The sequence below is a fragment of the Pleurodeles waltl genome, chromosome 3_1 (genome assembly GCF_031143425.1).
Source record: "Pleurodeles waltl isolate 20211129_DDA chromosome 3_1, aPleWal1.hap1.20221129, whole genome shotgun sequence".
Lineage (NCBI taxonomy): Eukaryota > Metazoa > Chordata > Amphibia > Caudata > Salamandridae > Pleurodeles > Pleurodeles waltl.
The window spans coordinates 28223998-28240318 of record NC_090440.1 but is presented as its reverse complement, the minus strand read 5'-3'; the positions used below and the strand labels follow the sequence as shown (position 1 = coordinate 28240318).

Here is a 16321-nt window from a genome sequence, read left to right as displayed (position 1 = left end):
CCATTCTAGACGCTCGTTATGTGTCATAAAACATAGACCATTCACATGAGAACTACAATCAGACAGCACTGTCTGGCTCTCCAGCCTCACATTAGCATAGACTACTAGGTTTAGGATAATACCCGGAATCCCCACATTATTATGCATTGCACTCTCCTCAGACTACCAACTCCTTGTGGCTGTGCCTTTGCTAAACAGGGAGGCATTCTTGGTGTAGAGCAAAGTAGAGGTCACTATTATGATTAGTGAGCTTTTCAGAGCCTGTGGTTCTCGAGTGGCTCTTGCTAAAAGTTAATTTGCTTGAGCTGCAAGGATTCCTTAACTATAATCCTATCCCCATGTCACTTAGCAAACTGTCAGAATGGGGGGAGCACACATCCTGGGTTTAATCGAGGGAATGGCCAGTGCCAATACCACCCACATTGTTAGCAGCCATAAGTGATTGTCTACCCACTTGTAGACACTGTATCGGAAATGGGTCTAGCACTGCTCCATCGCTGAAATTGGTTAGTGGGCTGTACTTTTCACCTTGGATAGACAACTCTAAGCAGACCATTCGTCTGGGGACACAGCAACAGGTTCCAGAAAGACGTCAGTGCCCTGCACACCCCTTGAGAAACGTATCTCCTACGGACTGTTTCTCTCGGAACAATCTGGCTCAGAGACACTACCATCCACCTCGCCGATCACATAGTCAATCTGAGAATAGAGCAGGTAGATCATTTCCACACACTCCATCAAAATGCCCTACAATTGCTTGGACGGTGCAGCGGTTATCCCACCTTGCAGCGGCCACGTTTTAACTGTCACCGAATGCACAGAAGCAGGTACACACCATTGGCACTGCAAGGAGGGATCCCCGACATAAGTATGACGTTTACCGACACCCGTGCTCTACTCGACGAATGCTTCTGTGGAATAATCGTAATAATCAAAGATATTATGTTAAGGATGGCCCCATCTCCTGCTCTGATTTCTAGGTTTTCCTGAGGTTCGATGTCTTTAATCTCCAGACCTCACCAAGCTGCAGCTCGGGGTATATTAAAGTGTACAATGGAGCCAGCAAGACGTCCCCTGTTTTGCTGGAGAAAACATGCGGAGTTCAGAAGCTCCCTCTGCTGGTGGCTTCTGGAAATCTGATGCTTTTGGAGTATTTCAGTGCGGGGCCAGCATCGGAGAACACCTTCAGCGCATCCTACAGCCCAGGTACCAATCACTGAAATGCATTTTCATAAGTACTACAGGTATCTGGACCACGATAATCTAGTCAATTAAGTGTTTTTCCTCTGCTTTTGAGAGATAACTTGCCGACATTCAGGTGTATGTGATTACAGCTTTGAGCTGCTAAAGTGCATATTACATCCAAAGTGACGATAACGTTTTGTAACAGGTCAAAATATTCCCATGGAAATAAGAGATATATTATACGAGGGAAGATTGCAGGATCAAGGGACATGGAAAGAGGAGAGTGATACAGATAGCAGGGGATAAGAGTGAGTAATAAGACAGGAGAAAGAAAGAAAGAAAGAAAGAAAGAAAGAAAGAAAGAAAGAAAGAAAGAAAGAAAGAAAGAAAGAAAGAAAGAAAGAAAGAAAGAGAAAGAAAGAAAAAAAAGAGAAAGAAAGAAAGAAAGAAAGAAAGAAAGAAAGAAAGAAAGAGAAAGAAAGAAAGAAAAAAAAGAGAAAGAAAGAAAGAGCACAGGAAGGGTGAATGAAGGAACGGAGAAAGAAAGGAGAACACAGGAAGGGTGAATGAAGGTAGGAAGAAAGAAAAGAAACATGGAAAGAATGAAGATGGAAAGAACACGGGAGGGGTGAATGAAGGCAGGGAGAAAGAAAAGAAGAAGCAAAGGAAACATGGAAAGAATGAAGAAAGAAAGAAAAGTGAAGTTAGAAAGGAAGGAAAAACCAAAGGAAGAAAGAAAGGGGAGAAGTACAGAAGAAAGTAAGGAAAGAATAAAGAATGAAAGGAGGGGAAGAATGAAGAACAAAAGGAAGGAAAAACTGAAGAAAGGGAAGATGTACGGAGGAAAGGAAGGAAAGAATTTAGAACGAAAGGATGGAAAGAATGAAGAACGAAAGAAAGAAAAGTACGGAAGAAAGGAAGGAAAGAAGTACAGAAGAAAGGAAGGAAAGAATGAAGAAAGAAAAAATGAAAAGAAAATATAGTGGGTGAGAGGAAAGAATTAAATAAATCTAAAGGGAGAATGAAACATGAAGGAGGAGAGAAGGAAGAAGTATCTTAAGGTAGGGTGTTGGAAGAAAATAGACAGCTCAGCAATCGGAGACACACAGATCAAGACAGAAAGCGGGAGTTTCAAGTTAAAGAGCGGGAAAAGTAAGTTCAACAATGGAAGCATTGGCAAAGGAACAAGAGAGAGGTTCAACTGGCAAGCACTATGTAAAGCAGTGAAATAGAGAATGAAAAAATGAAAAGGGGCAGTAAAAAAGGAAGGAATAAGTTACTTACCTGTAGGGCTCCTCAGGGGAGGTGGGTGGGTTGCATGTGAATCTATTAAAGTGTCCAATACTGGAGAACTACAGTTACAGATAAGTAACTTAGGGCCATATGTACGAACACATTTTCCCATAGACACAGAATGGGTAAAACCCTTTGCTACATCTGGCCCTTATTCCTTACTCCAGTATTGGAACTCTCATAGATTCACATGCTTGAATCAGAATAGTAAGTAGTGAATAACACATTTTCGACATGTCTATAGTAACATAGCACTCTTAAATGTGAACCAGTATGACAATATTCACATAAACTTTCCTTACGGTCTACAGCCTGGGGAGCAGAAAGAAATTACTTTTAAAGAAAATGTGAGATAACACACAATAAGCGGATGAAGGGAAGAAAAAATGTAGCTCACCTTCATTGGAACAGGTTTCTGAAGACTGCTTGCCCAACAGCTGCATCCAGAAGAGACTCTGTGTGCAAGAAGCAGTGCTGTGTGAAGGTGTGAACTGACCTCCATGTTGCAGCACGACAAATGTCCTGAATAGACACACCTGCGAACAGGGCACAGGACGCAGACATGGCTCAGGTAGAATGTGCTCTTACACTTGTCTGCAACGGTCTACTTGCCTTCTCATGGCAGAAAACAATTGTGTCTTTAATCCATCGGGAAATAGTTTGCTTCGTCACAGGGTGCTCATTCCTAGCGGCACTGAAAGCTTTAAACAACTGATTGGACTTCTGGAATTACTTTATGTCATGTCCAAATAAAATTTTATGCACCTCTTAAGATCAAGTGAATGGAGGGTCCTCTCTGCAGTAGATTGAGGGTTCGGGAAAAAAGATTTTAACACCACTGGCTCATTCATAGGAAATTCTGAAGGCACCCGAGGAATGAATTTGGGATTGGTGCGTAGAATGACTCCATCATTTTTGAACTGCAAAAAGGGTTCCTGAGTAGTGAAAGCTTGAATTTCACTAACTCTTTGTGCCGAAGTAAGGGCGAGAAGGAGAGCCACCTTCCAAGTGAGGTACTTGATGTCTACCCTGTGGATGGGCTCAAAGGGCTCCTTCATGAGCTGGCCAAGGATGATGTTAAGTTGCCATGCTGGAGGTGGAGGTTTCACTGGAGGAAAGGATCTGAAGAAACCTTTCAAGAATTGCTTTACTAATCTCAGAGAACTCAAGGATGGTTTACCTGGTATTCTTCTGTATCGGGAAATGGCTGCCAGATGGACTCTAATTGATGAAAGAGCAAGACCTGAACGTGCCAGCTGTAAGACATACAGCAATACTGCCTCCAGGGCAGAGAAGAGAGGGTGTACCTTCTGGGCTTCGCACCACAAACAAAACCGCTTCCACTTTAGGCGGTATGATTTAATGGTGCTAGCTGCCCATGCTTGAGCTGGCACTTCTCTGCAATCAGCCGGTAGGTCTAAGCGGACGAATTCGTTGAATTCAGGAGGCGTGCGGATAAACTCAGAGACTTGGGATCCGGGTGTCTTACTTGTCCCTGGTTGATGGTAAGCAGCTCCGGAATTGGTCTGCGGAAAGCGACCGCGCTGGAGCTATCAGGATTATTCAGTCAGGGTTCCGACTTCATTTTCCTGATCACCCTTGCAAGTAAAGGGTTCGGAGGAAAGGCGTCCTGAACATGTGATCGAAAATGCATCCCCCCATGATCCCGGTTGGTGATGCCAACTTGCGTAATATTGGCATTTGGCATTCTGGGAAGATGCGAACAGATCCAGATTCGGTTTTCCCCACTGGTCGAATATTCCATCTAATGTCCATTGGTCTAGTTCCCACTCATCAGATGTTGCCAACCTGCTCAATGAATCTGCGATGGTATTTTGCAGACCTAGGACATGCTCCGCTTCTTATGTGCATTGAATGCCGAATGCACCATCTCCAATGGTCTGCGCTTCTCGAGATAGCAGGTGGGAACGCGTTCCTCCTTGCTTGTTGAGATAGTGCATTGTGGTGGTATTGTCTGTTCTGACAAGCACTGTCGACCCTCGAATCCTCGGAAGGAAGGCTTGCAAAGCATGATACACTGATCTCAGCTCAAGAAGGTTGATGCAACAATGATGGTGAGAAGGGGGCCATTTTCCAAAGGTCTTGCAGGCATGCACCCCATCAGCTGAGTGATGCGTCCGTCGTTACAATCATTGGAGGAATCTGTGGCAAGAAGTTGAGACCTTTTGAGATGTTTTCGGGGATTGTTCACCAATCCAGAGAATGGATTATGAGTGGTGTTATGACAACCGTGTCCTTGAAGGATCCTTGTGCCTGCGTCCATTGTTTGTCCAGCTCCTCTTGAATTGGACGCATGCGCAGCCGACAGTACGGAATGAGGCTTATGCACGACGTCAACATCCCTAGTAAGGACTTGTACTGACAAACTGAAAGACACTTTTTTCTTTGGAATCGCTTCGCCAGGGAGATTAACTTGTTTTGTCTGTCCAGCGTAGGATAGGCTTTGGCTTGCTGCATGTCTAATATAGCCCCTAAGAAGGCAAACCGAGTCGAAGGTTGAAGGAATGATTTTTCCTTGTTTAGAGTAAGGCCCAAGTCTTTGAAAAGGCACAGAGTCGCGCTGACTGACTTTCGCGGTGACTGGACATCTGGAGCTTTCACCAGCAACTCTTCTAGATGAGGAAAAACTTGGTGCTTCCTTCTTCTTAGGTAGGCTGCAACTGGGGCCAAACATTTGGTGAAGATTCGTGGTGCTGAACGTAGGGGAGAACCTTAAGCTGGAAGTGTTTGCCGTTGATCACAAACCACAGGTACTTCCTGTGTAGCGGATGAATGGAAAGAAAATTAGTTACTTACCTGTAACTGCAGTTCTCCAGTATTGGTATCTTTCATAGATTCACATGCTTGAATCATCCCCGTCGTCGAGGTGGGAGCCTCACGGTAAACTTAAATACATAAAGCAGTAAGTCAGTAAAAGTAAAACCAGTAGGCCCCAGTAGGCCTCATAGGGTATTTTACAGTCTATCCACTTTGTTTTGTGAAAAAGACCCAAACTTCAGTATCAACCAATCAGGATTCAGCCTCTCCCAAACACTCCCAACAGAGGCTGAATTCCCTCAGATTTTCTAGTAGGAGTGTGAAGTTAAATATCTGTATAATAGGGGAGCCTCTGAGGGGAGGAGGGTGGGTTGCATGTGAATCTATGAAAGATACCAATACTGGAGAACTGCAGTTACAGGTAAGTAACTAATTTTCTTCTCCAGCATTGGATCTTTCATAGATTCACATGCTTGAATCAGAATAACGAGCAGTAATGTCTTCTTAATTAGTGAATTACCTTGACTGTAATTTTATCGTAATTTTATAAGTGATGTGAGTCACATTAGTTCAGCTTTATACCTCCACGTATATATCTATATATATGCATACATATACATAACTATATATATGTATATACATATCTATACATATCTATATATATATATATATATATATATATATATATATATATACATCTATATATATACATCTATATATATATGCATATTCACAGACATCTCAATAGAAGAGCAATAGAAAAGCTGCGTGGCAGAAAGTTTTGACACAATCTGTTTTGACATTATTTTGAGGTCTAGGACATGTTAACACAATATGACAAGCAAATAATCTGAAGCACATCATTAGAGTAAGACACACTGTGAGATAAAATTATATATGAATTAGAGTAAGAACCAGTATTGAATCTACCTTGAGTGTGGTGGTGGGATGTGTAAGAGGCTCACCTTAACGAAATGGATGCCTCAGCACTGCCTGGCCCACTGCTGTATCGACGTTGTTAGTTTCCTCGAGGCAGTAATGCTTCGTAAATGTATGTTGGCTGGACCATGTTGCTGCTTTACAGATGGTATGTAGTGGTACACCTGCAAAGAGTGCAGCTGAAGTGGCTACCGATCTTGTAGAGTGGGCTCTCACCTTGGTGTGGAGCGGTTTTCCTGCTTTTGAATGGCAGAATTGAATTGCCAGGCCAATCCATCTTGCTATAGTCTGTTTGGACACCGCGTGTCCCTTTCTTGTTCCGCCAAATGCTATAAATAATTGGTCAGACTGGCGGATGGCTTGAGTTTTCTGTAGATAAAATTTTAAACATCTTTTAATATCAAGGGAATGTAGCGTCTTTTCGGCTACTGTTTGTGGATTTGGAAAAAAGGTTTTTAGGATGACTGGTTCATTCAAGTGAAACGTTGAGGGAACTTTCGGGATGAACTTAGGATTTGTTCGCAGGATCACACCTGAGTTTGTGAATTGGAGGAAAGGCTGTTTGACAGTGAAAGCTTGAATGTCACCGACTCTTTTGGCTGAAGTAAGAGGCAGTAGTAACGCTGTTTTCCAGGAAATTAATTTTAGATCAGCTTTGTGGATCGGCTCAAAAGGAGCTTTCATGAGCTGCATCAACACAACATTCAGGGACCATAAAGGCGGAGGTTTTCTAATTGGCGGGAAAACCCGAAAAAGGCCCTTCATGAATTGCTTGACAATTCTTGTGGAACACAATGAGACTCTGTGTGGTGATCTGCGGTATCTGGAGATTGCTGCCAGATGTACTTGAATGGAGGAATATGCAAGTCCTGATTTTGCCAGGAGCAGGAGATATGGAAGTACCTGTTCTGGAGGAGAGGATAAAGGATGTATATCTTCTGCTGCACACCATATACAAAACCGTTTCCATTTAAGTTTATAGGTTTTGTTGGTAGTGTCAGCTCTAGCTTTTGCCAAGATGTCTCTACACTCGGGGGAAATGTTGAGATTCAAGTATTCATTGAATTCAGGAGCCAAGCCGACAAATGAAGAGACGATGGATCTGGGTGTCTGACTTGTCCCTGGTGCATCGTTAAAAGAGTCGGACTCTGTCTGAGTCGTAGATGTGGCCGTTCGGAGAGCATGAGGAGCTCTGTGTACCAGACTTGCCTTGGCCATCTGGGAGCTATGAGCAGAAGGCGACACCCCTCTGACTTCAATTTGTTGATGACTCTCGGGATGAGCGGGATCGGAGGAAAAGCGTAGGCATAAACTCCGGACCATCTCATCGAAAACGCATTCCCCCACAAATCTTTTTGGGGAAGCCAACTTGCGTAGAACTGGCATTTCTTGTTCTCGAGAGTGGCAAATAGGTCTAGGTTCGGTTTGCCCCACAATAGAAAAAGGCTGTTGAGAGTTTTTTGGTCTAGTTCCCACTCGTGATAAGGAATCACTGTCCTGCTCAGGGTGTCTGCTAGAACATTGGTTTGTCCTGGCACATGCTCCGCTTTGAGTGAAATATTGTGCTTGATGGCCCATGTCCAGATTTGCTCTGCTAGTTGCAAGAGTTGTAGGGATCTCGTGCCTCCTTGCTTGTTTAGATAAAACATGCTGGTTGTGTTGTCTGTCCTGATTAAGACGGTTGAATTTTGTATTTTTGGCAAGAAAGCTTTTAGAGCTAAGTGTATTGCCTTGAGTTCTAGGTAATTGATGTGGAGCTGACCCTCTTTCGCATTCCAGGTACCGCTGATTTGCAGGTCCTGGCAGTGTGCACCCCATCCTTCGAGAGAGGCATCCGTTGTTACTATTTACCTGGTGTTTGAAGAAGGAATGACAGTCCGTTTGATAAATTGGTGTTCTCCATTAGAGGCGTTATGCGAATCTTGTCTTCGAAGGAACCGTTGATCTGGGTCCATTGTATGTCCAATTGCTCTTGCAGGGGTCGCATATGGAGTCTGCAATCTGGGACTAGCGGAATGCGTGATGATATCATCCCGAGCAATGATTTGTAGATGCAGACTGAAACGAACTTTTTTCTGGAGAGCCTGTCTGCCAAGGAGGTTAACTTTTGTTTCCTCTCGTGAGATGGGTACGCTTTGTTGTGGACTGTGTCTAGTATTGCTCCTAAGAAACCTAATACCTGTTTGGGGTGGAGCTGCGATTTCTGGCAGTTGACTACAAACCCCAGGCTGTGTAACAATTGAAGGCAATAGGAGATATGACTTGTTACTTGCGACTTTGAGGGTGCTTTTATAAGCCAGTCGTCCAGGTAAGGGAAGACCTGGATACCTGACTGGCGGAGATGTGCTGCCACCGGAGCCAACATCTTTGTGAAGATTCTGGGGGCTGATTTGAGACCGAATGGGAGAACCCGGAATTGGAGGTGCATACTTCCCACTCTGAACCTTAGGAATTTGCGATGGCTGCGATATATGGGGATATGAAAATAAGCATCCTGGAGGTCTAGGGATGCCATCCGATCTCCAGCATTTAACAGAAGCAGGACATCTTGCAGTGTTACCATCCTGAACGACTGTTTCTTTAGAAACTTGTTTAGTGCTCTTAAGTCCAGGATGGGGCGCCAGTCTCCTGAGGGTTTCTTTACAAGGAAAAAACGGGAGTAGAATCCTCTGTTCTTTTGAGATAAAGGGACTGGTTCTATCGCTCCTTTTCTCAGCATCACTCTTACTTCCTTGAGGAGTTGGTTTATCCTCGGAGGCGGTGGGCCCGAGGGAGGAACAATCGGTGGTGTTTGTGTGAATTCCAGAGTATGACCTCTGGCCACTACATCGAGTACCCATCTGTCCAATGTTATAGCCTTCCATTGGGGAAAATAGGAAGTGATGCGACCTCCGACCCTCGATGTAGGTGGGTGGGGAAGCGTTGAGATGGCCAGCGGGTCATTGTTTTCTGCCTGTATCTCTTCCTCGGGCAGCTCCTCTTCCTCTAGCTGGATGTTTGTAAGCTGCGGCTGGTGGTAGTCTATAATGCTGCTGTTGCTGGTGGTACTGATGTCGTGATCCTGTGGAGGAAGACTGATATTGGGATCTGTATTGTTGGTATCCACCTCGAAAGGAGTAATTTCCTCTACCTCTTGCTCCACGAAAAGGTTGTTTTTTATATTGCAGGGTACCTAGGGATTTTGCCGTATCGGTATCCGTTTTGATAGCCTGCAACATGTCATCGACATGTTTACCAAACAAACTTTCTCCATCGAAAGGCATGTCGAGAACACGACTCTGGACTTCCGGTCTGAATGAAGTAGCCTTAAGCCATCCTTGCCTGCGCAGGACTGCTGCGCCAGCTAATTGTCTGAAGCCGGTGAGAGAAATGTCTATTGCGCTGTCTATAATCTCCGCGGAGACCCTTTCTCCCTCCTGCAAGATCTTTTTTGCTTCCACCTTGACGTCTTCTGGCAGTAGATCTAAAAAGGCAGACATGTCTGCCCACATCTGGCGATCGTACCTTCCCAGGATGGCGAGGGAGTTGGCCGCCTTAACTGTGACCGCTGCAACAGAGGAGAATTTCTTGCCGATATTGTCTAATCTCCTCCCTTCCTTGTCTGGGGGAGACGCTATAGGTGCGGAGGGGTTTTTGGAACGTCGCTGAGCCGCCTGTGATATAACAGAATCAGGTTTTGGCTGTGAGACTAGACAGGCCGGAGAATCATCTGGGGCCTTGTACTTTTTCTCCAGTCTTGGGATTTATGAAGGCACTGTTGCCGGATTTTTCATTGCCTTCAAACCCTCCTGCCATAAGAAATCTACAATGGGTATAGCTCTTACCGATCTCTTAGATGGCTCTTTGAAGTCGTACAAAAAACATTCGGTTTCATGAGAAACAATTGCCAGGCCAAAACGTTTTGCCGCTCTCTCTATTAAATTATGGAAACCTCCTATGTCCTCTGGAGGAGAATCTACCGGGCCTCCTGGCGATGGAGATGGTGTGGGGACGAGATAATCATCCCATTCACTAGCCGCCGAATCTCTTAGCTCACCCTCTTCCCTTTCGTCGTCTGACGAGGGGTGGGCTTCCTGAGTTTGGCTAGTTACCGGTATGCTAGCCTGTGGTGTTTCCAAAAGATTAGTAGCCTGAGTTTGACGAGGTGTCTGGTAGCTCTCAGGTCTAGGTGGTGTGGACTGAGTTGATGGTGGAAACCTTCTAGGTATAGCGAGGGGCGATGGTTGTTCTGCCTGTGGATAGGATGTTGAGGCATAACTAGGCTGGTAATTCTGATCCTCTTCCTCATCAAACTCTTGGCATTTGACATTGAGTTGGGACGGGCTACTAGCTGCCCCAAACATTCCGTCGTTTTGAGAGTATGCATCATCGTCATCATCATCTAAAAGATGCTGTGGTGGGTATGGCAACACTTTACTTGGTGAGGTATGCATTGGCAGAATTTTAGACGCCTTGTCCCCCATGTTAATAAGTGAAAGGGGTAAGAACCTGGTGGAGTCGTCCTGATGATATGAGGAATGGTGCGGCGAAGTATCCAGGTAGGTGGATGCTTTATACACTGTCAGTGCTGTGGACGATATGATCGACGACGGTTCCCTTGTCGACGGGTGTCTCGTCGATGGTTCTCTCGTCGATGACTCTCTCGTCAACGGTTCCGTCATTGACGGTGTCTTCGTCGACGGGTCCTTCGTCGACGGGGCCTTCCTCGACGGGCCCTTTTTCATAGATGGGAGTGCCCTGGTCTATTGGTGAACCCAGGAGGCCTCCGCTGTCGACAATGTGGTTGCCGACGAAGCTTTCTTAAAAAATGTTGCCGTAATTATCGGCGTCGACGATAACGGCGACGACGTCATAATCATCGGCGAGACCGGTGTTGTGAACGTCGACGGGGTGGTCGTCGACGGTTGTTTTTCCGCTAAAGAGACTTTTTCTGGCTCTTTTTGAGGTGACAGAGACAGGGATGTCTTTTTTTAAGTGCTTTTTTGATGCAAAGGCGTAGTAGGCTCTGAATGAATCTTTTTTGGCAAATGCTTCAATGTCTCTGAGTGGGAAACATCCTTTTTTGCCTCAGTAGAGACTTGTTTTGTCTTTTTGGGGACCTTCCTTGGTGGTTCATCGGACCCTCTACTTCTCTCACCTGTTCTTTTCTGAGGGCGAGAAGCTTGTGATGATGTTTCACTGTCATCTGAGGAAGGATGTTCTATGGCTTTCTGTTTTTGCAGCCATAAGAGAAGTCTACCCTCACGGTCCTTGAGGGTTTTTTGACTAAAGGTGCGACAGATTTTGCAGTCTCTCACCTTGTGGTCTGGATGGAGGCAGTAGATACACTTCTTGTGGGGGTCATCAACATGCAGTCTCTTCTTCCCACAATTGTCACAGTCTCTGAACAGACCCTTCTTTGTCTTTTCAGACATGGTAAAGCTGTGGAGCTAGTTTCCTGAGAGAAAAACAATCTTCAGTCAGAAATAAGGAAAAAACTGAGCAGAGCTCAGGGAGACTCCCTTCACACGACGTGCAGTAGAAAATCTGAGGGAATTCAGCCTCTGTTGGGAGTGTTTGGGAGGGGCTGAATCCTGATTGGTTGATACTGAAGTTTGGGTCTTTTTCACAAAACAAAGTGGATAGACTGTAAAATACCCTATGAGGCCTACTGGGGCCTACTGGTTTTACTTTTGCTGACTTACTGCTTTATGTATTTAAGTTTACTGTGAGGCTCCCACCTCGACGACGGGGATGATTTAAGCATGTGAATCTATGAAAGATCCAATGCTGGAGAAGAACGAGTTACTTACCTTCGGTAACGACTTTTCTGGTGGTACATTAGCTACCTGTGGATTCCTCACCTAATGAATACTCCCATGGCGCCAGCATTCGACGGAAATCTTCTTACTAGTCTCTGCACGTCGACGAGGACGTCACTCTAGCCCACGCGACGCCGTCTGACGTCATACAGGCAATAAGACGTCCTCGCCGACGTGCCGATGACAGTACCAACATTTTTTACGTGCATGAGAATAATAATAACCCAATGTAATGAAAGAGCAAAGCAACATCTCTTAATATTGTAAATCACACAACATTGCAATAAAATAGCTGTAGATTTAATATAACCTTTTTTTTTTTTTTTTTTACAAATAAATATATTTATACATACGAATCATGTATATACACAATATATAAAGATTTATATATAAATATACACATATATACAAATATCATATATGCAAAATGTATTGCAACTTTGAAGACCAAAAGGAGCACACTCAAGGATTGCTTGGAGAGACCAAAAAAGGCAACGGGGAGGCGGGTGGGACCGTGAGGAATCCACAGGTAGCTAATGTATCCACCAGAAAAGTCGTTACCGAAGGTAAGTAACTCGTTCTTCTGATGGATACAACTACCTGTGGATTCCTCACCTAATGAATAGAGTCCCAAAGCAGTACCACGCCCGGCGGTGGGTGCCTAAATGGTCAAACCAAGAAATCCTGCAGCACTGACCGTGCAAAATGACCGTCCCTTCTGACCTCAGAGTCCAAACAGTAATGTTTCACAAAAGTGTGAAGGGACGACCAAGTTGCGGCCTTGCAGATGTCGACCACAGGAACACCCCTAGCCAAGGCCGAAGAGGCCGACTTAGCTCTGGTGGAGTGAGCTCTAATGCCCTCAGGCGGATCCTTCTTTGCCAAAGAGTAACAGATTTTAATGCAAAGAACAACCCACCTGGAGAGTGTTCTCTTGTGGACTGCCTTTCCTCTCCTCTTGCCCACGTATCCGACAAACAGCTGATCCTCCAGCCTGATATCCTTCATTCTGTCGATATAGAAGCTCAACGCCCTTTTTGGGTCCAGGCGATGTAGTCTTTCTTCCTCCTTTGAAGGATGAGGCGGAGGATAAAACGTGGACAAAGTGATTGTCTGAGCCAAATGGAAGGGTGAAACAACCTTCGGAAGGAAAGCAGCCTTGGTCCTCAACACCACCTTATCCCCATAAAACGTTATATAAGGGGGTTTAACCGATAAGGCCTGCAACTCACTCACTCTCCTTGCAGATGTTATAGCTACCAGGAATACTGTTTTAATAACCAAATACCTTAAGGGGCAAGAATGCATAGGCTCAAAAGGGGACCCCATAAGGAAAGTCAGGACCAAGGACAAATCCCATTGAGGCATAACGAATGGTTTTGGAGGATATTGATTCAGAAGACCTTTCAAGAATCTGAGAACAATAGGGGATTTAAATAACGATGGTTGGTCTGGAAGACAAATGAAGGCTGACAAGGCCGACAAATAACCCTTAATGGTAGCCACTGCACAACCTTTCTGCGCTAGAGACAGTGCAAAAGACAAAACATGTGACAGATGAGCATGTAAGGGATCAATCTGTCTCTCTCCACACCACATAACAAATTTAGACCACCTATTAGCGTAGATAGATTTAGTGGAGTGTCGCCTGGCCGCTAAGATAACATCCACTACATCAGGCGGGAGAGAGAAGGAACTCAGGTTGCCCCGTTCAATCTCCAAGCATGTAGGTGCAGACTCTGGAGGTTGGGGTGTAAAACCTGCCCCTGCGACTGCGAGAGGAGGTCTGCCCTGAGAGGGAGACAGAGCGGAGGGCACAGTGAGAGTTGGAGAAGGTCGGAGTACCATACCCTCCTTGGCCAATCCGGAGCTATTAAGATGACTTGGGCCCGGTCTTGGCGAATTTTCCTCAACACTCGAGGAATCAAGGGTATGGGGGGAAACGCGTAAAGCAACTGGTCGCACCAGGTTATCTGAAACGCGTCCCCCAACGCTCCCTGCATCGGATACTGGAGCCTGCAGAATAACGGGCAATGCGCGTTCTCCCGAGTGGCAAATAGATCTATCCGAGGAAACCCCCACATCTGGAAGATTAAACAGACTTGATCTGGATGGAGACGCCACTCGTGGTCTGCCGAGAATTGGCGACTGAGACTATCCGCACGTACATTCAAGACCCCGGCCAGATGATTTGCCACCAAGCAAATCTGATGGTCCTTTGCCCAGGACCATAGCCGAAGAGCTTCTCTGCAGAGAAGGTACGACCCTACTCCTCCCTGTTTGTTTATGTACCACATCGTGGTAGTATTGTCCGTCAGGACCTGTACTACGGGCCACGAAGGGATGGGAGGAAGGCCTTGAGAGCCAGACGTACAGCCCGTAACTCCAACAGATTGATATGAAACACCTGTTCCTCTGGAGACCAAAGCCCTTTGATCTCCAGATCCCCCAGATGAGCTCCCCATCCTAGGGTGGAAGCATCCGTTATGACCGTGGCCACTGGTGGCGACTGCGCGAACGGCTTTCCCTGAGAAAGATTGTTGCCCGCAATCCACCACTTCAATTCCACAGCAGCATCTCTGGAGATCTTGACAGTACCTTCTAAATCTCCCTTGTGTTGAGACCACTGCCTTCGGAGGCACCACTGAAGAGCCCTCATGTGCCAGCGAGCATGCGTGACCAACAGAATGCAGGAGGCGAACAGACCGAGCAGACGAAGGACCTTGAGGACTGGAACTACCGCTCCATTTCGAAACATTGGAACCAATTCCTGAATATCTTGAATCCGCTGAGGCGGAGGAAAGGCTCGACTCAATGTTGTATCCAGTACTGCCCCTATGAACAGGAGGCGCTGAGAGGGCTCCAGGTGAGATTTGGGCACGTTCACCGAAAAGCCCAGGTCGAACAACAACTGGGTTGTTGACTGCAGATGATGCGACACAAGCTCCGGGGACTTGGCTTTGATCAACCAGTCGTCCAAGTAAGGGAATACTGCTATCCCCTTCCTTCTGAGCACCGCCGCAACCACTGACATCACCTTTGTGAAGACTCGAGGTGCTGAAGTAAGACCAAACGGGAGGACCGCAAACTGATAGTGCTGCGACCCTACCACAAACCGGAGATACTTCCTGTGCGACTTGAGTATCGGGATATGAAAGTAAGCATCCTGCAAGTCGACAGACACCATCCAATCTTCCTTGTTCAACGCCAAAAGCACCTGTGCTAGGGTCAGCATCTTGAACTTTTCCTGTTTGAGGAACCAATTCAAGATCCTCAGATCCAGGATTGGTCTCAACTGACCATCCTTTTTGGGAATCAGGAAGTATCTTGAGTAACAACCTCGACCCTTTTCCTGCTCTGGGACCAACTCTACCGCGCCCTTTGAAAGGAGGACTTGAACCTCCTGTTCTAGCAACAGGAGGTGTTCTTCTGAACAATAAGATGGGCGGGGCGGGATGAGGGGCGGGAACTCCCGAAAGGGAAGGGCGTAGCCTTTCCCCACAATGCGAGAACCCAAGTGTCCGTTGTGATAGACTTCCACTTGTGGAGAAAATGCTGTAATCTTCCCCCTACAGGAGAGGAGTGAGTGGGAAACGGTGGAAGCCTAAGGCTGCTTCCCCTGCTGCACCCCTCCAGAGGACGAGGAAGAGGCAGAGTGCTGTTGAGAGGCTCCTCTGGTACGGGCTCCACCCCTCCCCCTCCCTCTAAATGACCTATAGGGGAGGGAAGAGGCGGGTTGCTGGAACCTCCCCCGAAAGTAAGAGGAAGAAGAGCCACGCCCAAATCCCAGAAACCTCCTGAAAAATCTAGAAGAGGCAGAGGAAGAAGGAGCTTGCAGTCCTAACGATTTGGCTGTGGCTCTGCTCTCCTTAAATCGTTCCAAGGCCGAATCTGCCTTGGCTCCAAACAGTCTGTCCCCATCAAACGGGAGGTCCAGCAGGGTCGACTGCACATCCGCAGAAAACCCTGAGTTTCGGAGCCAGGCCTGTCTTCTTGCCACCACAGCCGTGCCCATCGCCCTGGCCACCGAGTCGGTCGTGTCCAGCCCAGACTGAATAATCTGGGTCGCGGCAGCCTGGGCGTCCGAGACCACATCCAAGAGACCCTGGGGGAGCTCCGTAAATGAAGACGAAATATCATCCATCAGAGCATGGATGTACCTCCCCAGAATGCACGTTGCGTTGGTGGCCTTCAACGCCAAACTGCATGACGAAAATATTTTCTTGGACTGCGCATCCAATTTCTTGGAGTCTCTGTCTCCAGGCACCGTCGGAAAGGAACCAGGCGCTGACTTTGAGGAACAGGAGGCTTGCACCACCAAGCTC

At 46.3% G+C, this 16321-nt stretch overlaps 1 protein-coding gene and 1 long non-coding RNA gene across 2 annotated transcripts in view; one reads left to right on the top strand and one right to left on the bottom strand.

Annotated features, from left to right (window-relative positions):
* Window positions 1-16321, bottom strand: part of LOC138283716 (uncharacterized) — a 270018-nt gene that overhangs the window by 62799 nt on the left and 190898 nt on the right. The gene's annotated exons all lie outside the window — the stretch shown is intronic.
* The window catches only part of LOC138283715 (embryonic protein UVS.2-like), a 630013-nt gene that overhangs the window by 495837 nt on the left and 117855 nt on the right, over window positions 1-16321 (top strand). The window contains exon 10 of the mRNA XM_069221759.1: window positions 981-1206. Coding sequence (XP_069077860.1) covers window positions 981-1206 — 226 coding nt within the window. The remainder of the gene's footprint in view (window positions 1-980; window positions 1207-16321) is intronic.